Source organism: Pyxicephalus adspersus, chromosome 8, assembly GCF_032062135.1.
Source record: "Pyxicephalus adspersus chromosome 8, UCB_Pads_2.0, whole genome shotgun sequence".
Classification (NCBI taxonomy): Eukaryota; Metazoa; Chordata; class Amphibia; order Anura; family Pyxicephalidae; genus Pyxicephalus; species Pyxicephalus adspersus.
In genome coordinates this window covers 33,848,366-33,871,291 of record NC_092865.1, presented here as the reverse complement: position 1 = coordinate 33,871,291, position 22,926 = coordinate 33,848,366, and the positions used below count along the sequence as shown (strand labels likewise).

Sequence of the window (22,926 nt, the reverse complement as noted above, 5' to 3'; positions counted from 1 at the left end):
CATGGAACATGCAGAAAATATTAGTCAGCTAAAATTCTTGTTGTGATCCGGTAACTTGGAACGTATTAAACCCAAAGCATTGGCATGACAACCAAGTAGAAACAATTCTGGAAGAAAGGCAAAGGAGTGGCAGTGTACTTATTTCTATCTTAACAAATCTCCTTTCAAAATCTGTCTCTTCTAGATCACAAATACAGCAACATTTTATTTTCCTAGTAGGTCTTGTCTTGATTGATATATCCTTTAATTTTCTTTTCATTATTTATGTTATTAAACAATAACAATTTATAGGCAATGGTAATGTAAACAAAAGGAAATGCATTATTAATTAAGAACCATGGCCATGGCCTGGGAAGTTAACCCCCCACACTCATTTTGGATTAATGCCAGATAAGGGTAATGCAATCCAACTATACAACATACTAAAGCAGATATACTGTATATGCTCAAAAATAAATTGTTCAAATTATAAAAGAGAGAAGATATGTTGATCTTTCTGAATATATGCTGACTACTACTTATATTATTATTTTCTTTCAAAAACTCTGTGGTTCTTTACGAAACTCAGTAGAATCTTTCCAACTATAGAGGTTAAACTTACTGCTCTGTAATTAATTTGGTAAAGACAATACTCCTTTTTTAAAGATAGGCACCACATTGGCTTTACACCAATTCACTGGCACCAAACCCATGATTAAAGGGTCTTTTAAAACTAGAAACAAAGGCTTATTTCTTTAAAGAAATGAACAGAGCACACTCCTTTGAGGGTATGGGGGTGTAATCCATCTGGTTCTGGTGCTTTTGTCTTACTTTTGATTGATCATAAAACTTTTGAGCCTTTAGGCTGTGGAAAAACTTTTTCTATTTTGAACATAAACTCCAACATTTTCCTTTTTGTACACAGCGCTGAAGAGGGTGTTTAATAGTTTTGCATTTTCTTTGTCCCAAATCACCCCCCCCCCCCTTCTCATCTTGCAGGGGCCTTCATGCTCCGATCTTTTCCAGCATTACCTGCCTCACCCATACTAGATAGGCTGCTCACCTGGCTGTTAGGGGTAGCAGTGACATCTAGGGCTGTTACCTCTAGGTTTACTACCCACACTTGTTCACACAACTTTTTTGGCTACTTAAACACAGGACTTTCCTTTCTTTTCCCGTTAGCTCTTCCCCCTCCCTGTAAATACAATAACCCATCTTCAGACCTGATCATCCTGATTTAACTCTCCACCTTCCACATCTATCACAGCAGTATTCTTCCTAGAGATGTTGCTCCACTTGTTCATGCATTTTGTAACGCATGAGGTTCCACATTACACAGGGGAAAAACAACCTAGGCATATATTATATAGGTGGGTGAGGTTCCTAATGGTATACCAGCTCACACCAATAGTTCTGTAAATCAAATTATTTCCTCTTTCATCTCAGACATAGACAACTCCACACAAACCAGTTAATATAATCTTATCACTACTGTGTAAAACTAGGTAGACTTTGATCTCTGTCAGCACTGATCACACAAACACAGGACTAGTAGTTACTATTTATTTTAGCTGCAGCATTACAGAGGTTATAAAAAAGTATAGGCAGGTAAGTATAAAGAAGTAAATGAAATAAACATGTCCTTGCATCACAGCACCGTCACAATCTGCCTAGGACAGCATAAATAGAAAAATCAATGGAGCATTTACTGTACACCTATTTGCCATGTAAATACACTTTGTTATTGTATCATGATATGAGATACTGTACATTAAGGTTGGACATACACCAATAATTTTGATTGCATAATGCTTTATTTAGTGCAATTGATCGCTAATACATGCCACTTGTGTAGCTTACCCCATAGTAAATACTTGGCCAATAGGTCCTGGCAATCCACCATTACCAATTAAAGCAGCAAAGTTGAGCTTCTAATAAATGCCAGAAGTTTGCCTAAGAATTAATGTGTTATTTGTTATTTATGTTATCATCTTAGCAAATATTTAGGAAGTCACTGTGATCCCTGACACTTCATAAATCATTTGTTTCAATGTTATTAATTACTGCATACAACTACCCATGTAAAAATAGGAGTTAACAATAAAAGTAATCTGCTGCATATTGAAACCACTAACATCACCACTATCGCTTTTCTAGTGCAAATTGGGAGAATTAGGTTTCCACACAAGGGCATCAGCTTTGGCAGACCAGTGTCTGAATACAGTATTAGTAAAGCCATAGGATGATTTAATAACAGTAGATAACAGTTGGGGGATATATTAAACATATACCATTAACACCAGCACTGAGCACCAGCTCTTAGGAGTCTATTGACGATATATATTCTCATTATGATTTATGTTGAAATCCAGAAACTAGACCTTTAGGCGCTTTAAATGCTTCATCAAAGTTGCTTAAAGTTGCTAAAAGCTTCCCGTACTGCTCTTCTACAAGCAGAATCCCAGATACAGCAGGCCTTAGAGGTTATAAAGGCATAATACTTTCTTGCATATAAACAAGATTACCTAATGTTCCACTAATGTTAATACCGGCGCTGAACCTTTTAGAAATTTATGTAAATCTATTATGACATCAGATCTCTACTTTTTTGATCAACAATCAGAAATAAACAGAATCAAACAAATAAAATTGAAATTCTTTGCTATGGGTTAGTTCACTAATTGTTTTTCAAACATTTTTATTAAATATTATTATTATTATCCAGTATTTATAAATATGGCTGTTTGTGTTTTTTTTTATTTTATTTTATGAATACAGTATAACCAAATCAACCCAGGTAAGAGATAAGCAAGCAGGGTCATTTCATATGTTGGAATAACTTGCTCAGCATTGGACTGCACAGATTCTACCGACTCCACAATGTGGCTAGCTATTTTTCTTGGATAATGGGTTACACAGTACCAGAACAAAACACATCATGGAAATGATTTAGCTTTATTGTTGTCCTTTGAACGCTTTTTGTAACCTTTTTAGGTATTCTTATGAACAGTTTTTCCAAGGGGAACATTTTGTTATTCAAGAAAAAAGCTGGCAGTTGTTCCCTCTAAGAAGTGTAGCACATTCTGCTCTTGTTCTTACAAGTGACTTTTACGCTGATGCTTCACGTCATTGCTATGTTTATATCTTCCTCTAGTTGTAGCCAAACCTGTCAAAGGGACACTCACATGCACTATGAAAATAATATTCATTTGTAGGTCTGAATAATAAATAAAACCTGAAAAAGATGGATTTCACTGATGCTCGGTGGGAAGACCTAAACAAGACTGAGCAAATCCTTGGAGCCTGGACATTTAACAGCTGGCGCCTAATTGTAATTTATGCTCTTAGAATTGTGGATTTCTTTCCTGGTTACCCTACAACCAGAGTGACTTCTGGATATTATATCATCGTACTTGCTTCTAAGCTTTGAATAGGATTTCCACCTTTGACACAGAAAATGGGCTACATCAAATTCCTGAAAAGGTTTAGTAGAGGGCATTGAACTAGGTCACTAGTGCCAATCTAGCTCTAATCCATATGAATTGAATTGTTTTGTAAATCCTGTTTACTTTTTACGGTTGTATCAAGAATAGAACTAAACCCTCCAATTTGTTTTGTACAAAAGAAATCTTAGGTTTGAACTGTAGTCAATCTTATGGAATCTCTAATCAAACAAAACAATATTGTTTTCCACAGTATTTTAATTTACATTCAACCATATGTAGTTTAGGCTACATTGAAGACATGCCTCTGTGTCCTCAGCAGTAAGGGTCTAGAGGGTCTAGTTTTACTTCAAGACAAACCTGGCATAAAATAAATAAGGAGTTGCAACTGATGACCTGAAATAATTAAAAATACTGTTCTCTGGCTATTATGCTAACTTGCTGGCTTTTAAACTTTTAGTCAGTGACCCAAAATTGAATATCAGAGAACAGTCAAAGTCATCTGCATACTCCTGTACTCGCTGCCATGACATGTAGCATTTCCAAGATAGGCAATTGGAGGCAGCCACAAAGTTTATCTCTTAGTTTTATCACAAAGTTTGCTTTGAGAAGACCCATATTGGTAAAGAAGAGTTTTTCTTAAACACTGAACATTTTTAGGTAAGCATATTTCCAAATTGCTAAATCTCTCCCCTACTTCTACTTACTCCTCTACTTTTTGGAAATGTAATTTATCTCTACAAAATTAAGAGCAAGGGGAAGGAGTGCATAAGCATGGTGAATTTTATTAATTAAGGAATGAAACAAAATGTTTCTAATATCTACATTTCCAAGATGTGCAAGATGTGAATACATTTTTGTGGTGCAGTATACACAACTTTAATAAAGTAATACCAAGATTCCTTTTTCTAAAGAAAATATCCATCCTATTAGCATGACATGTAGGTGTACAGCTAATAATTTCTCAAGATGAATCCATATTTGAAAAAAAAAGCACTAGCCTCTGGCTGTCCTGGCAATGTAATCAATTACACTGTAGCAAGGAAGTCTACAAGCACATAATTATCTTCACCTAAGTGCAGATAATATATATTGGAGACATCTTAATGCATATTATTTAAGAAGCAAAGGTTGAACAAGGTAATATAGCTGCTAATATATATTATGTAGGAGATTGTGTAACCAATAAAGTCCTAAAATATTCAAATATGTATATAGATTGCTAAATTTGAATTTTGGATGAAAATGCTAAATTTCTGGGGACCCCAAATCATCTGATAAAATCAATGACCTGCAATCATTCTCTCAGTTGAAAGGCTCCACCATGAGCCATCACATTGACCGTAAGAAGTGAGGCTCAAAAAATGTTTCTTTTTTAATGTTTTCTATGTCTAAGTTTTCTATTAGCCATGTCTTTACATTCCCAATTGAAGGTAAGTTGCAGTCAAGTCAAGCCTTTTTGGTTTCTTTAAGGAACAATAGCTACATAATCCTTGCTTTTAAATGGGTATCAAAGCTCTCCATGTAACCCTAATACTTGTCTTCCTTTTGGACCTCTCACATTTCAAGGCTAATATTTAAAAAATAAATAGGGAACATAAAAGGTAGAAGTGTTGTCTAAAGCAACCAATTAGACTGACTGTATGAATATTTTAATATTTTATGAATGACAGAAAATATATCAAATACATATTTTGAATTAAAAAAATATTATAATTGGCTCTATTGGCTATTATAATTGGCCCTATATTATATCCATAATACTTATTTTTCCCAGGCACTCTGCAGTCATATGTCATAGTTTACCCTTTGTGACAGAAGTCTCTTGCTGGCTGGCAGGAGAGTTTTTCTGTTCACCAAAAATGTATCTTTTTATTGAACCAAAACAGCACAACAGGCCTTGGTATTATGGGCTTAATAAAGGCCTATATTAACAGGGGTATGATAGCTAATATTATTCTACCTGCCATATTTCTACAGGTTACAAAACAGAAGGCCGCTCTGTTTGATTTCTGTAGACAACATCTTAGTTAATTTCATACATGTCATAGAATTTTGGCACTTTGAAATTTGAATTGAATTATCTATTTTTGAATTTGAATTGAATTTCTATTCATTATTAGGGATAAAGCTGAGGCTTGTTCTCTGTGAAAAACATGTCTATCAGGGAAGGATAAGCTTTGGAACACTTGCCGAGGAATAATTTACTATGAACAACAATGGAAACCACTTTCCAAAAAAATACAGTACTGCATATAATGGTTTCCTCATTATTCATTTGGTGGGCTGCTTCTTTTGTGTATGGTTGATATGCTCACTCTTCATTTTAGCATAATCAGGAATAAATGACAGACCATCTAAGTAAACAAAGACCATATCATTGTATAAGTGTTTTACTGTTTTCAGAAGGACTGTTCTGCAGTACAGGGGAGATTCATCTTCATACATACATCTCAAAGGCTTATAGTGAAACTTTCACAGGATATTAACAGCATTCTCCTACAAAGCAAGAATACAGCATATACCTTGGAGCAAAAATAAACTCAAAATTTAAAAGACACACCAACTCATATTTTTGGGTTACTGAGCTGTGCAGAAGTCCCATAACACAAGCAAAAGCATTAGGGTAACAGTAATGTACTATATTATTGCCAATGTGTCCTGTATTGAAGAAAGCAAGTAAACCCTTTTTTTCATTATAGAAGCCATCAGGGGATGATGCAAATTACACTTATGTCCTAATGTTATTTACTTGAGTAGTACAAACTGGAATACAAAATTTAAATAGGGATTAAAGGCCTTTCAACCACTACATGGCAATTGCTTCTTGAGGCCCAGCATTGACTATATATTCCCCAAAGCTGTACCACCGCAGAATGTAATTGTCTTTATGTTATGTGGGGGTCAATGAGGTGATGCAGTGCAGCCCAGGTTCAAGCTACATCTTTGAATGACTATGAATAAATCATTTTAATAAATATGTTTTTATACTGTGATTTCTCAACAAGGTGTTGCACCATTGATTCATAGTATATGAATACATGTTACTGCTTGCTAACTGAAATAAACAAAAAATATATAGGGGTCTATTTATAAAACACTGGGTGTAACATATCAATAAGTATCAGTTGGAGATGCATAGCTATTGAAATCCTCCTGAAACATTCTCCACCGGGGAATGTTTGATAAATGTCACACTAACACTTTATAAATAGACTCCAAATGGTTTGGATCTGCTATGCTGTGTGGCGGGTGTTTTTGAGAGTTAATATATATATTCATGTAAATACCTATTATGTAAAATAAAATTACTGGAAACCAATTGTTATCTTTTGTAGCGTATCCTAATTTACATATCGCGTGTTCTAAAGACGGAGGGTGTCCTCTCCTCACAAAGAATTAAGATTGCTTTTATGCTTAATGTCAATGTTTCCTCAAAAGAACAGCAGAATGGAGATATTATGCTTCTTCTCACCTCACCAATCCCAGCCATGAGCAGTGACTTCTAAAGGAATTTTATGTATTAGTCTGTTTTTAAAGGATGACAACCTGAGTGCTGTTTCCATAGTTTCCATAGAGTTGCATGTTCAAATATGACAAAGCCCTTTGCCTGCTTTACAGAAAGGATTTCTCATAAAACTGACAATACAGTCTGTATTTTGTATAAATGTATTTGGACAGAATAGATGACATTGTTCATTTGCTTGAGCTCCTATCATAACCGAGAAGACATGATAACGCATCTGGTTTATGGCAATGACCAATCAGAGATAGGTGCTATTGGTTAGTTGTCTCAGGCTTTTGGAAAACTTTGATCTTATCTCTTAAAGGGGAAAGATGATTAGTATTGGTAATTGGACCTTGTTATGGTTCTAAAGGACCTTCCTCACTTTTACTCATCAACACTGGGGAGTACCATCTGCTAAGTTTTGGTCCTGGGGTCTGAGGGTCAAATTTATGAAACTGTCAAATATGAGCTGCATTATCCATAACAACCAATCATGTTTTAGTCTGTAAACTGACCTAAAATAGGATTGGCTGATGTGTGTAATGCCATCATTGCTTACATTTGTTTTACTTTATATATATATATATATATATATATATATATATATATATATATATATATATATATATACACAAATGTCATCTGCCACCTTCACCACTGACCTATGAAAGAGAAAGTAATGTTATGCATACAGAACAAAACAGGTCAGGGACAGGTACATTTTGGGAAATTTATTTTAACAAATATATCAAAGTATAGGTGCATACAAATGTGTATTTTTCCTATATGCAATATCTTACCTTAGTCTTTTGCAGCCTCAGATTAATAGCCAGTGTCCTGGAATAGACATCCCTATAACCCCATTTAGTAATTTCACTTCCATTATAGAACACTTACATTGCTGAAAGTAACCTATAAGGCCCCTTTACCCCAAAGTCCAAAAACCATTCCACCTAAGCTGTCATCTCCTAATGAAATAGTTTGTTTACACTGTACATCTGACATAATTAATTGTCCATCAAACCTTTCTGTAAGCTTTTCAACCCATTCCCGGAACCATACCACCTGCCACTGTTTCCTATACTTATCCTGGGGCTAGGAATGCTTTCCTTATGGCCCTATTTAGGTAAGTATTGCCTTCAGAAAAATAACTTACTGTGACATTCTGTGCAGGCCACAAGGGCATTCATGCAGAGGAGACAACAATTTGGAAAGAGGGTATAGTAGTTGAAGTACCACCATAACCAAGCAAAAAGGACAAAATTAAGAGTTAGAGTTTATTGATTGTTCTTTATGGTCAGCGGTTTCAAAATATAACGCAGTATCTTAAATAAAGTGTTAACAGAACCCAATGGGCTTCAAGAAGTATTTGTGTTGTACATAATAACCTATTAGTTTTCACCTGTCAATAATGGGATTAGATGATTTTGATTTTGACTACACCTCCACTTTTGCTCTCCCCAATTGCTTTGAAAAAGGATAACTGTGAATGGTAAATTAAATTGTAAAGATATATGTTAAATAATACTGACATCTATAAAAATTGCCCCTGGTTGTCATCAATAGGTTTTTTGTTTTTTTTATATATATTTTGTAACTATTTAATTTGTGTGAGTTTATATAACTTTAATACCTAAAACAGATTTTTTTTTTTAAAGAAAAGGCTTTTTAAAGGGATCCACTAACATCTTTATTGTAGGACATTTAAAAACAGGAAAGAGAAATTAATAGGACTTTAGATAAGTTAAAATAAAAGCCACTAATGGTATATTTATTGGGATCTGGAGTGTCCCAATAATTTTAAAGGGTTACAGTTTCCCTTCAAATTGATTTATAAATGATCTCTTTTAATGAAAAAAAAATTTTTTTATGCTGTATAATTTGTATAACACAGGACATTTTGGCAATAACACTGGCAGTAAAAAAGGTCATTAGAAGAAGCAGCTGCAGAAACCACCGACCAACACATCAGTAAATGGAAGCTATTGAATGCTGGGGAGCACTACACAGCTCTGCCATGCTGCTACTTCACAAGTTCTTGATAGATCTCTGAGCGGATGAATCTGGGCAGGGAGTCCTTCTCCATCAGAGCAAAAATTTTCTTCTGGGCCAAATCAAAGCTGGAGGATGATGGTTCCACCAAATTCTTCATTGTCACTGCTTTAGTGAAGTGGTCAATATTGACCTGCAACAAAAGACAAAACAGAAGAAACAAACACAATGAAAAGTAGGATAACTGTGCCATTACAAAAAAAAGTTTTTAACAATCATATAACTATTAACAAAGTTACTCCAGGCATAAAACATCAAACTAATGCAGATATGAATTCAATATATATTCTATTCAAATATTCAAATATTGTAAGCAGTTGAATTTATCATTTTTTATCATTTTTTGTCATACAGTACAATTTAGGAATAATTAGATGTTGTGCGGTGCACATGTAAGGACAGAATGAGTGAGCAGAAAGGTAAACCTGGTTTGTGATTGATCCTGTAATGTCCAGTTACTGGCTGGCAAGGCAAGGAGATGACCTAGTTGTATTGCATAACTGTAGTAAAGAAATGTCAGTTCACCATCAACGCCAAGCCCTCCTTTACCCGTTCTCTGTTGTCCTATGCAAATCACAGGACTAGAATAACAGAGTATGAATCAATTTTATGAAAATGTTAAAATTTTATATGCAAGTTGTTTGGATTTGAACAGATAATCTTCAGACATCTGGTAGAGCTGAGAAAAGTTCGCAGTATGCAGCTCTGGAAAAAATGTGTTAGTTACCACATACTGGTTTACCATTTTACTGACATTATATGTCCATTAAAGTATGCTGTAAAAACATACATTTAGCACTGCTGAATTGGAACCGGGCAGAGATAGATTGCTTTGTCTCAACTTGCCATTTTGAACATACATTGCAATATGCTGCATACATACCAATAAGCTTTTTTTTTAAGTTACAGGTTGATCGAAGTATCTAGAAATATGTAAGGGTCTATATCTGTGTGCTTAGGGTTAACTGATACCTTATATAAATTATGTATATGTACAGATGGAAATTTGTATATCCTGAGCAAGTATATGTGTATTGATGCCTGACATTCCGGATAAAGACTTCTGCCATTGTGAACTTGCAAGATTTCTTTTCTGCTGCTAAAAGCCATGACTTGTATTCAATAGACATAAATGAAAATTGTACAGCAGTACCAATGCAGCTGATAAACAAGCTGGATGTGTAAAAGTAGAACAATGTGTTCACAGATTATTTGTTCTGTTTACAAGGGTACTGTTCCATTTTTCTGTCTGTCAACAAGTGAAAACACAAATATACTGCACTTAGGTGATATCACTGCATGATCACTGAGATATAAATATGCCCAGTGAGTATTGAAACATCACTCATATATTAAACAATAAGCATATGCTGCTTCTAAATTCATTACAATATTACCTTAAAGTAAATCTAAATCCAGTTCCTTAATTGTCTTATTATCTTCAACATGGCAATGCAATTTTAAAAAACGAATTTTCAATCTTTAAAAAAATGAAGCCTGATATATATCCAATACCCTTAAAAAATAATCTTCTAAATATCTAGTCTAATTTTCCTGTTATGGGTAACAATACCTTGTGCCTAGCTCCAAGTTGCTCACCTGCGTTATCACCCTGGCACATTACCAGTTGAGACTTTAAGTGTCAATGATGTGCAAGCATATTGCACCATGGTCACCATCAGGAAATCAGCCCTGAGAAATATCATGTAGCTGCCAGTAAAGCGTAGGCATATACATGGAAATTAGCGGCAAAGAGGCGGAAGGAGTTCAGTAACACCTAGATACACAGAAGTTTTGATACAATTTAGATGGTTTAGATTTACTTTGAATGGACATGTATACCTCACAGTTGTGGTCTCTGACAACCTGAACAATCAGTGCATACAACAGTGTGCTTACTGCCAATGCAGTTTATTGCCAGACTTATTTGGGGCTTACACATACTGTGTGTATAATTCTGTAGTTTTCTACTTTTTTGCATATATAGAAACTAAAAACAAGCCATAGAGGCCAGTTGGATACCCAGGCTATTAATTATGTCATCAGACATTGGCAGGGTTGCCTCTACCCCTAAATCAGATTTGTCAGCAGCTATCCCTCCGAATTTTAGTCCCCGTATAAAAACCATTAGAAAATTAAATGTGATAACTTAAAGATGTTTTTTTTATACACATCTCTCTTAGCTTTAGTGGTACTTTACCAGAAAGAGTGCTTCTTGTTAAGTATTTAAGTTTGTATATAATACATTTTGTGTAGTTGTCACTTTTTGTATATATTAGAGTTTCCACTACCCTGACTATCGTAAGGAGTTCTCATTCTCAGGAAATGAATAAATATTCTTATTAGAAAACCCTCTTCTGCCAGCCATCCATCTGGCCAAATTCCAGCTTAGCCCATAGTGACGATTTTCATAGTACCGCATGTCAAAGGCTATGGTACTAAATATTTACACAAGTGCCTGAACATATTCAGGGTCACTATGACTCCCTTAGGGCAATCAACATCCGCAATATGTGGCAGGACCCGCTCCTTTGGGATAAAACATCTGTGTTTTACTTATGGAGATCATCATGGGAAGGAAAATCCTAACTTTTGATACGTGATACGTGCAGTATTCAGATTTTGAAACTATTCAGCTGTTCTTCTTAGGTCAAAATATTCAGACAACAGACGGCTTCACCTTTTAGCCTTACAAATAATTAGAATATCTTTTCAGGAAAAATGGAAGAAAGCCACAAAAAAAGGGAAAGAAAAAGTAAATGGAAAAATGTTAAATATGAATAATTTATTTTTCCTTTCTTGGATATCAGTAGGACCACTAAGTTCCTTAGCTGCACTGGTCTCTCTAAAGTAGTCAAACGCATCAAAGCTAAAGCTGTCTGATCAGAACAAGAATATTTTGGACATTGAGAGAGAACATTTTCACACAGAGAACATTGGCTCGACTCTACAGTAGGCAGATAGGGAACAAGCTTCTCTAAATAGGCTGTGGATGTTAAACAGAACAAATTGAAGGACTTGCCACAACTTTTTAAGGTTCAAGTATGACAGTCATGGGTACCCTAAATTGGTACATTGTTATGTAGCTGGTGGTAGCTGTTTGGTTTCAATCAGCAGAAGAAAAGACTAAGGTTTTAACATGGAAAGGCCTCCAGCCCTTATCCTGCTCAGTGACAAGATTTAAAGATGATTTCCATAACTGCTAAATTAGACCATTGTTGCAGCACTTCTCAGAACCTTCTCAGAACTTCTTAGCATAACAAACCACACAGCATTACTCATTGAATTTATCCATAAATGGAGTGAGCAGACATGGGCAGCATTTTTTTGACAAATATCATAGACAACAACATAATAAATATATGTGGAAAGCTATTTAAGCTTTTATTTAGAAACATTTCCAAAGTATTATTAAAGTTTGTGTTAGATCTTGAAGGAGCACTATGTTCTAAAGACAACAAATAGTCAAGAAAAAAGCAGGGAATCAATACAGATCAATCATAGCTGACTTACTTTTCATGATTTGTTTTGATGTTCTGGAACATCTTAGATTACTGAGAAATTTGACTTTTACTGTCTGCCCTAGTTCTCTGAATATCCTTTTTGTGTTACAAATAGACCGTTATTTAATAAGATCTTGCAAGCAATGTGACATTATTCATGAAAAAAATTACATTTCATTTATATAATAATACCAGAAATACCCAAACTCAAAAAGTGCTATGCTTACAAGTTAAGTTCTAAAACAGGAAGTTATAAAAATATTTTACAGCTAAACTTTCTCATAATTCTATACTCTATGTACATATATCTCTAATGTACTAAAATTGTTTATTCTGAATTCATTGCCCAATGTAAACTAACAATTTAAGCTCATGATGTTTGTTAGGAGCTGCAGATTCATATAGTGCCCATCTTATGTACTTGATAATGGACATCCAGCATCATTTCACCCTTTCCTCTTAAATCTGAATGTCCCAGGCTGGCACTTGGAACATGAATGCTTATCATCCCTGATCCTTCTTAGGGCGGTCTGCCTAGGAACACCTACTCCTTTAGATAGATGTCTGCCTATTAAGCCTTTTCAATATTTGCACAACTCTTTACTTTATTTATTCTACCAGCCACAGATAATATTAGGTTCCAAAGACAATAGCTGTGTAAGGTCAGTTATGTATGCTCTGATAAAAGTACCTGATAAGCACATTGCCTGTTTTGCTTCTTCATTTTTACTAATGCAATCATTTTGGAATTAGGTTTGGTGTTCAGTTTCTGGTCTCTGTGAACTTTGACCTAAACATTGATCAAATTTGGTGCCTACAATTTTTTAAAATCTTTTCCCTTCATTAGGGCAGCTGTATGATATACCTGTCAATGGCCGTGGCAGGATTGGTTGAGTTGTAGTTAGAGCCTGTCATCAGCCACTGGCTGGATTCACTAAACCATAGGCTATAGCTGTCATTGCTAAGCTGTACATATTGCCTGTCATCAGCTGCTGGCTGGGTAAGTTGAGTTGTACTGTATTGTACCCTTTTTGCTGTATTTGTATGCTCTACAAGCATTCCAGAGACCAGAATAAAAACTATCTTTGCTGTTTGCCCCTTTTCTTTACCCCTATTTGTCCCTCCAAGCTCTGCCCCTGACTAGTAGTAAGAGGAAATGGCGCGTTGACTAATATTGCACCATCTGTCATGTAGGCCGCAGTGACACCAGCCCTCCATGGAAGATGGAGTCAGGCATGGAAATTTAACAGCCTGACATGATGATGCGGAGGGCGGGTTTCCTACACAGGATATCCAAGTTCAGAATCTGAGTGCAAATTGTTCTAATTCTGATTTCTGAAGGACAAAATAGTTTAAATCAGAACCAGAACTATTCCACCATGACGAGTCATGATTCCATTCTATAAAGCTTCAGGTTCCCCTTTATTTAGAATGTGTCCATTTCTGGAGATGTCACTCAAATATATTGATTAGATAAAATGTTGCAGGTTTAACATGTACAGTCTTGAGAAAAAAAGGGAAATCCTTTGAATACATTAAGGATGTGAATAAGGTTTAGGAGGGCTGTATTTTTATTATAAAGCTAAGATTTAGTAGTGAATGCTCAGATGTCCAGCAGCAATAATGAGCCAGTAATCTGTAAGTGAATTTAAACATGCCTGGTATAAACACTTATTATTCTAATATGTTACAAAAGCCTAAATATAGTTTTTGTACCAATAAACAGCATGAACCATGGTATATCTTAATCCTCACATCTGATTGCCCTCTGATTTCAGTGTACCTTCAGCAAATCATAAAGACATCTCAGTTCATTGATATTAAAATACAAGTAAAATAGTGTATTAAAAGTAATTAGATTATTGTGCCCATTCATTGAGTCAGCAATAACTTGGCTCTAGCTGTGAATGAATTACAAATAAGTTTCCATATTTCTAATTATGTTCCTCTAAACAATACTTAATATTGAACCTGACCTTTGTAGCATCTCCATAGAAACAAAGCACTGAATTCACTCATGTCCATGCAGAATTCACATGTTTCCTCACTTACAGCTGTGTTGTGCACCTGTCTCGTGTAGGTGTGCAGCCATTCGAGTTAACCTTTACCATGCCTAATATTATTTGCTCATCGTGACACTTATTTACTTTTAAAAACTTTTTGTATACTAAAGCATACTGTGCTTTGTCATGAATATGGATTCTACCTACAACCAGAGTGGGATTCATAAACAGATATGAAGAGTTTGGCATGGAAATATCTGAGATGGTTAGCAATGCTGTCACTTTTGATAACATTTTGTTGCTGGGCAAAGTTGTCCTAATGTAATAATGGTGCAAGCCAGAGCCAGACCAGAATTTTACTCAACATGATACGGTGATAGACTGTGATTATAACATATAATATAAAACGGGAAAAACTGCTTGGTAAACTATTATTAGTAATAAAGAAAGAGTTAGGTAAAACGTATATAAACTATATCAAGCTGAAACAGTGCAGCCAATATGTAAGCCTCTTTCTGATCCCCAGCCCAAAACTGGCCATATCAGATAGCACTAGTATGGTTCTATATTTAGGACTCATAACGGAAAGACAATTTATTCATGCATTGTCTGCTTCCTGGATGGGAAACTGGATATGGTATTCCCTTGGGATACAATTATTTAAGTTCTGCATTATAAGTGAACATGTTGATATCCTGCAGATTGACATGGATAAAAGTAGCTGGTTACACTCCCCAGAACAAGGAGAAATGTTAAAAACTGATAAAACACTTGACATACATTAGCTATTTCTTTTCTTTCAAACACATAATTACAAATAATTTAAAAGTACTCCTCAGGACTTATGGTTAATTTGCCAAGGTTTAGCAATAGGCAGAATTATCATCATCACCTGGCTAGATTAAGTTTAAAGTAAATAAACTTTTGCTTAAATAACATAACTGATCATAAATATTATGGATATTAAAAGAGAAAATAAAATAATACTTGCTGTTGTGATTATGGTTTTCATTTTATGAGAAAAGGGGAATAAGCTGGAGTATTGCAGTTTCTTTGTTTCTTTCTTATAGGAACCTCTTTGAACAAGGTGAACACATCTCTCTTGTGCTCCCTCTAACGATCACTAAAGAATGTGAAGCTTCTTTACAAGATCAGTAATAACACTTCCTTATTTAGGTAAATGAATGACAAAGTTTAGTTGCTGATCAAATTTATTCACAAATAGGAATGATTTTAGGCACCATAGATGTAAACTCTAAGCCATTGCAGCCTGCTGAACGCTCCAAATCATTCAAGGGTAAAAGGCCCTTACGTCCAGCTAGGAGTGGGTATGCCCTTAAGGTGCGTACACACTTCCAATTTTTATCGTTCCAATCGAACGACGAACGATCGATTGGGCAAAAAATCGTTCGTAAAAAAGTAACCAACGACGCCGACGAACGAGGAAAGTCGCTGGAAACGAACGACCGGACCGACGGATCGGATTGGACGACGATCGTTGAACATCGTTCGTGTGTACGGTCGTTCGTTGATCGTCCATGTTCAGAGCATGCGTGATGAACGAACGTCCATTCACTTTCCTGTCGTGCACATAGTTCCTCTATCGTTCAAACGATCGTATCTATTGTGTGTACAATATCTACGAACGATTGTGTCGTTAACTCTATGTGCAGGATCGGTGCTATACGATCGTTCATATATATCGTGCATGAACGTTCGTCGTTCGTTTTCCAACGATAATAATTGGAAGTGTGTATGTAGCTTTACCGCTAGGAAAAGCCTGCTAGTCACTGCATCTGAATTCAGGCTAAAACACTGGCCAGGATGGCAGCAGAAGTTGCAGAAACTGTTTTTTTCAAGAAACTAACCCAACTGATTTGACTTAATGTTATTAATTTCTTAGGAATCTATTAATTACATACATAATACTAAATTATTATATATTTTTATTATGAAGCAGTGATTCTGACATCCAGTGAAACATTCCGTGGTGGAGAATCCTATAGGTCCACCTGTTTCAATAGTTGTAACTGATTCTTCACCAGGAAATGTTTAAGATGGATGCCAGATTCATTGCCTTATAAACAGACCCCTTAAGGAAACATAGCATTACTGTTTTCTGCCTTATTTTTTTTACATTCTGTCTTCTAGCACATGATCAATATTGGCTACAATGAAGGCAAGCCTCTGGTAATAACTGTCACAGCTGGCAGTATGCTTACGTCAGCTCTCACCCAACTGTTCAAGAAGATAAATAATAAGGAAGCTGTAAAAAAAAAAGTATTGATATACTGAATAATATACCTACAAGCCCACGCAGTTATCACAATGCAATTATTATTCCAATAGTGGTCCTTTAAAATGGAAGAAAACTGTCCAATCCCAGAAATATCGCAGATTTTGTGAACGAATTATCTCCTTCTCCATTAAGGAGTTTATTGGAAAGGAAATGAATCTTTACCATTGTTGGCAATGAGTTTAAATAGCATCGCTTCTCCATTGTGAAACATTGATTCTTCAAGTGCTAATAACATGTGTGGCAGGTTTCGGAAACCTAAAGTGACACAGGAAAGTGATTCATTGCACAAGATTTCAGTAGTAAAAGCCAATTGACTAAGCATCACCTTTCTAGCCTGAGTCTACCTACGCATACATCTGAGAAAAGTTCAGAGTGGTAAAGGTGTCATTATTAGTGTGGGTACTATGTTACTTACTGAGGAAGTATGCACTAGAACTGTAGTTGGGAGTACACAAGCATTTTTTCTTCAGTTAGGTAATTATTTAACATTGCACATGTATCTTCATTGCTTTTGTTATCAGGTTCATGTAATCCTTTGCAGCAGCACTCATGGTAGATGGAGAAGACATCCAATCCCCTCAATCCAATCAGGGCTCTATGTATGCACAGGTTAAACATGCTTATAAAAGGCAGAGCAAGTTATGACGTCAGGCAGGGCTTTATTGCAGAAAGGGACAGGTACTGCACAAAATAAATGTACTTGCCTGATCACGTTCCCTTTCTACCAATAATCCTAAGGGAGCTGAGATACCCAATGCATCCCAGCTTCCCATGCAGATGCCAGGACTGAATATGCATGACTTCACATGAGTTACATCATCTCACCCAATCGAGATGACCGAAGATCGAAACAAAGAAAAGATGGAAGAAGATTGAATCACCTACGATGGAACAAGGACAGTTGATTGTCTTTAAAAAAGGTTGAAATCAGGCAGGTAAAGTTATTTTTATTGCAGAAGGGGCATCACCTGCCTGATTACAATTTTTTGCAGGGTTTCAGGGGTTTAGTTCTACTTTAATTGCATTAGAAAAAGTGAAATCGATAAGCTGACTGAGCTCAATTGAAAATAATTTGACAGTACTTTTTAAATGAATTTCACATACGTGATTGGCTGTCTGACTATAGTCCAGGCTTAATAATATTTTTATTATAAAACACAATGAAATTTCTGTTTAGGGATAAGAATCAGGATAACATGGGATAATTTATGTTGTCCTTGTCCTTTACCCATTTGATTTGTGGCACACAGAATGGGTACTGTTTTGTTTATAGCAGAAAATGACGTAGTCTGGAAATTGCTAGATGTTGGTTGGAAGCCATGCTCTACTTTATAAATTATTACTTCAGACACAACTGGGTATTTGTGGTCACAATACTGAATAACTTCATTGTTGGTTGTCATTTATTTTCTTGTTAATTATTTTGGCTCAAGTGCAATGTTTTGGCAAAAAACAATCAATCCAGTTTTTTTTGTCACGCCAAGGTCATTGTTGTTTCCTCCATAGCTATGAAAGAAATCCTGCACCAACTTTTAGGTCTTCCTGGAACTTTCAGGACTTCCAAAACAACCACACAAAGTGCAAGCTTGTTATCTTTTTCACAGACTGTCTGTTATCTGGCAACACTATTGGAGCATGTGAGGCTATGTAACAAGTTTTACTACCAAGGTATAACTGCAGATTTGATGGAATGATCTTTAGTGATACATATGTACTTGAAAGAGTCAGCTGACCTTTTGGGCCCTCTTAAATATCCCCTTGTCTAGAAATGTGCACTAGAAAGACTTAAAAGGTAATACCTTGCTCCATGGAGCACTCCGGTAGTAGGATGAGTGAACTTGTAAAAGTTACAATTAGGGGCATTTAATAAATTTGCAGGATTTATTGGGTGTTAAACCATCAATATTGGATTCAAGGAAAAACAAGATGCTCCATAAACGCTGCTATAAGATCACATCCAGAATGCCTTTTCTTTTACTGTTGCCTGTTCAGTTCTCTTGCAATATCTTTTTCATAGTTACATTTCAACTAACCAACTAACTTCCTGTTGAGATTATCTACTGTATGCTAGATGGCCAAAACAATGTTTTAACTTGTTCAAAAAAGATTGGGAATCACTGTGGTATAAACAAGCTTTTATCTGGTCAATAACCAGAAATGCCTGAAACATTGTGTATCATCATGATCTAAGAACCTGCATAGAAAATCTACAGCAACAAAATAGTAAACCAAATCCAGCCGGGTATATTATGCACATATGTTGAAATATGCCCTTTTTATATTACCTAATAGACATAAAAAAGTCTGTTTTGATTGTGTTAAATTAAAAATAGAAATGTTTCTATTCCTTTCAGGATAATTTAGCCTCATCATATTATTTTTTTTTTGCATGATGCATTAGGCATAGTACCTGCAAACACTCCTGTGTGCCTGTGTTATATAAATGTATAAATCCGCTACGCTATTATTTATAGAGTTTAAAATAGCTGCTGTTAATACAAAGGCTATCTGAGTGCATATCTATTTTTGTGACTTTAATCAAGCTTAAATCACGACTGAGTTTCTATAAATAATGCAGTACTGGATTTATGAGCCTTTATTACTTGTTCTTCTAAGGATCAATGAATGTTTTATTTAGTGATTTCATGATTCCCTAGAAAGATCTATCAAATTAATACAATGGCCCTGATTTATTAAAGCTCTCCAAGGCTGGAGAGAATACACTTTCACCAGTGAAACTGGTGATCCAACAAACCTGGGATGGATCTGGTCCAGGATTCAAAGCATTTGCTAGCAAATAGCAAATGACATTGAAGAAATCCATTCCAGGTTTGCTTGATCACCTAGCTTCACTGGTGAAAGTGTATTCTCTCCAGCCTTGGAGAGCTTTATTAAATCAGGCCTAATATATTTATATTGTCCTCAAAGCTTTTCATCTCTATATCTCCAAATTGTATGAGGGGATATGTGGCACATTTATATTAACCTTGTTCACTCTGACAACTAAGAACTCTTGTATACAGATACAGCTTTACCTTTCCTGACACAGCAGTTGTACAAAGTGTTTGAATATTTGAATCTGTGTGGTCCAATAGGTAGATGAGTTAGACGTTGTATATTTAGTAATTAGTACCTGGTGACAGGAGAAGCCTTACAAAGCCCTAGAGTTCCAATGCAATACAAGAGTGCATAAAAGTAGAATTAATAAGTATACTAATAAACATCATACAGGCATTTGGTAGGATATTTAGTTGGAGATAATATATGCCTGGAAGCATCCATTAACCACATGAGCAAGTGAGAAGACTTTTTCTTCTACTACTGTACAAAGGACAACTTCATAATGATAACATTCCCATCATCAGGGCTCAAAGTGAGAATACATCTACCAAGGGGTTCAAAGACAGCAACGTAAACCTAACACAAGTCCCAACCCTTTTTGATGTTCATAACTAGGCTAGGATACAATAATGTTTTTTTCTTTATATACAGCATCTCAGACAAGGATCTAAATGCTGTTTCAGCTAACACATTGAACTACTGCCAAACCCCCCAAAAAATGGTTATTTTCAGATGAAAATGAAAAATGTTGCAGTTGATAATGATCTGTTTTTTTAACCTCTGTCTAAAACAAATTATTTGAATTGGGATTTAAAAAATATGAAAAACATTAGGGTCAGCCAGGGAGATAAAATTTCATTGCTGGTCCCTTTTATTTCAAAGCTACCTTCCTCTCATAATATAAAGATGGAGCTTGGCAACTAGCCACTCAATTATTACTTACCCATCACTGTCACACGGAGAGTGTAATGGACTCTGATTTAGCTTCACTTACTTTATTGACACAGGCTTGTTTGTACAGTATAATGATGAAGATGTTGTATCTGTAACTTTATTTTGCTATTTTATGGTTTATTATTAAGTTTTTTTGTTTGCTGAAATTATTTCAATCAATTTTTTTATTTAAAGATTTGTGGATCAAAATATATGGGTAATCATTTGATAGATTCCTGCAGGTTTCTACATTATAGCATTTCATCAGTCTATTGTAAGATTCGTTACCTCTCTTGGAGCCTCTGTCTGGATGAATTCCTCATAGATTTTCTTGGCTTTCTGAGCCATTTTATTTGGTGACTTGGTCTTCTTAAAATCCTCACAAGCCATCCAGAATTCAATATTCTCCTCGCTGAATTCCATCTTCAGAAAGCTTTGGAAAGCAGAGAGTCCATCTATACAAAGGAAACAAAGAAAACATTAAGATAGTCACATGCTATTTACTACTGTTTCATGAACATATTAGATGATTGACCTATGTTTATAAATCTTTCTCTTCTAATCTATTTAAATCTTAGAACCTTAACGTAGGTTTTCTATTATATATTTGCATTCCGACATTGTTTCTTCTGAAAAGAATGTTATCTATAAAGCACTATTGTGATAATGACTTATTTCTTAACTAGCCTAATTAGTATATTTTATTTAGAAATTGTACTTTATTTGGATAAAACTTGTTTTTTTACCATAATGCTGTGTAATATAAAATAGATGTATCAGCCACCACCTTTCTTACTTCCTATTTATTTTAAAGCTACCATTGCTGAGTGTGCCATGTAGCTTTCGTGACTTTTCTTTCAGTTTTTTGGGCTGTTTATCATTTTGGCATTAGGTATACATGCCTCACAGTGGAAGGCTTTTTGTGTTTGTGGTAAGCGGTCCATGGATACTAGACTGTACTTCGGACATGCAAATACACGCTGGCCACCCTCAGTGATGTCGAATATACAAACATGAATTGTATAACTTGTGGGAAACAAATGAAGTTTAGGCCTATGAAACAAAGTGGTGGAAAGCATCTTTGAGATTGGCTTATCAAGGGAAAATAGAGCCATGGAACAATGTTTATTAACCTGTGTAATTAATATTGCCCTAAATGAGCCATGATTGATAGTGTATATTGGTGCCCCACATTGGGTTTTATCTCAACACCTAAACATTCAGATTTACCCTTAAATGTTAAATGCAGCCCCGCTGACCAATAGGGCACCTCAAGAGGCAGAAATGAGAGAGACTAGCCTAAATACTACAAGTAAAGTCATGATTTCTATGTTATCTCAGCTGCCTATATCTACAAAACTTTTGATTGTTCTGATATGTAGTTTTCTCTGGAGATAACCTATGCTTATGTTTTATTTTTCACTTTATGCTATATTTAAATTGCCAAGACTTGTGGCAAGTATATGTTAACTGAGACGAAATTTCACAACACAAATCTAAGAACCAATCTTTTGATGGTAGTCAAGGCACTTTTGTACAGGATGTATCTATTCAAAATGACACCTGGTTTTCATCTAAATGATGGAAACATTTGACTTGATGGAAACAACTGACCGTGCCTATTATATGAGTCTCACGTATACATTTCCAGTGGGCAGTTAATTTGGGAACAGTGATCGGTGCAAAATCATGAACATAAATTTATTGTATAGTTTAATGAAAGCTTTTCACCCGTGCAGATTAGATTACATGGCTAGTCAAAACAGAAAATAATACTTTGTTTTAGACCATTGCAGTTATTACAGCCTAAGGGTGGGGGACGTCTCTAAATATTTTTGGAGCAAAAGTGGCAGACATCAAGTACATTAGTTAGAATAATAAACACAGGAAGAAGAATTAAATTATTGGCAATGACAAGCCTTTGCTGTGTTTTTCTTAGATTGCAAAAAAAAAGTGTCCACATACAATGACTTATTAGAGAAAAAGGAATCAGTTGAAGTATATCTGTGAGCAGGTGCATTATTACAAAAATGCAAGGCACCATTAAAAAATGTTGTTTGACCTCCATTATCATCCCCCCCTATGCACTATATGGAACTTTACACACTAATTGCACCACTGTTCCCTAGTTGCTTGTACTATATATTTACAATGGTGACCCTTTCAGAACACTAGTATTTAATGCAAAAATACCTCTTATAGAGCAAATATACCATAACCATAGCATACACTGGTGTTGTGGTTAGAGCAGACATACACCTGGTATACATGTTGCTTATGCTGTCAACACAGGATAGCTTCTACAGGTAAACACATATGTAATTAAAAATTGTATTTATTGGATAATTAGTGTAATATTTGTGTT

The 22,926-nt window shown here is 35.3% G+C and overlaps 1 protein-coding gene across 1 annotated transcript in view; it reads right to left on the bottom strand.

Annotated features, from left to right (window-relative positions):
- Nucleotides 1–1,528: 1,528 nt before the first annotated feature.
- Nucleotides 1,529–22,926, bottom strand: part of RGS5 (regulator of G protein signaling 5) — a 68,733-nt gene continuing 47,335 nt past the window's right edge. Inside the window, exons 4-5 of the mRNA XM_072419980.1 lie at nucleotides 20,850–21,016; nucleotides 1,529–9,115 (exon numbers count right to left, since the gene is read on the bottom strand). Of these exons, the coding sequence (XP_072276081.1) occupies nucleotides 8,954–9,115; nucleotides 20,850–21,016 (329 nt within the window). The 3' untranslated portion in view covers nucleotides 1,529–8,953. The remainder of the gene's footprint in view (nucleotides 9,116–20,849; nucleotides 21,017–22,926) is intronic.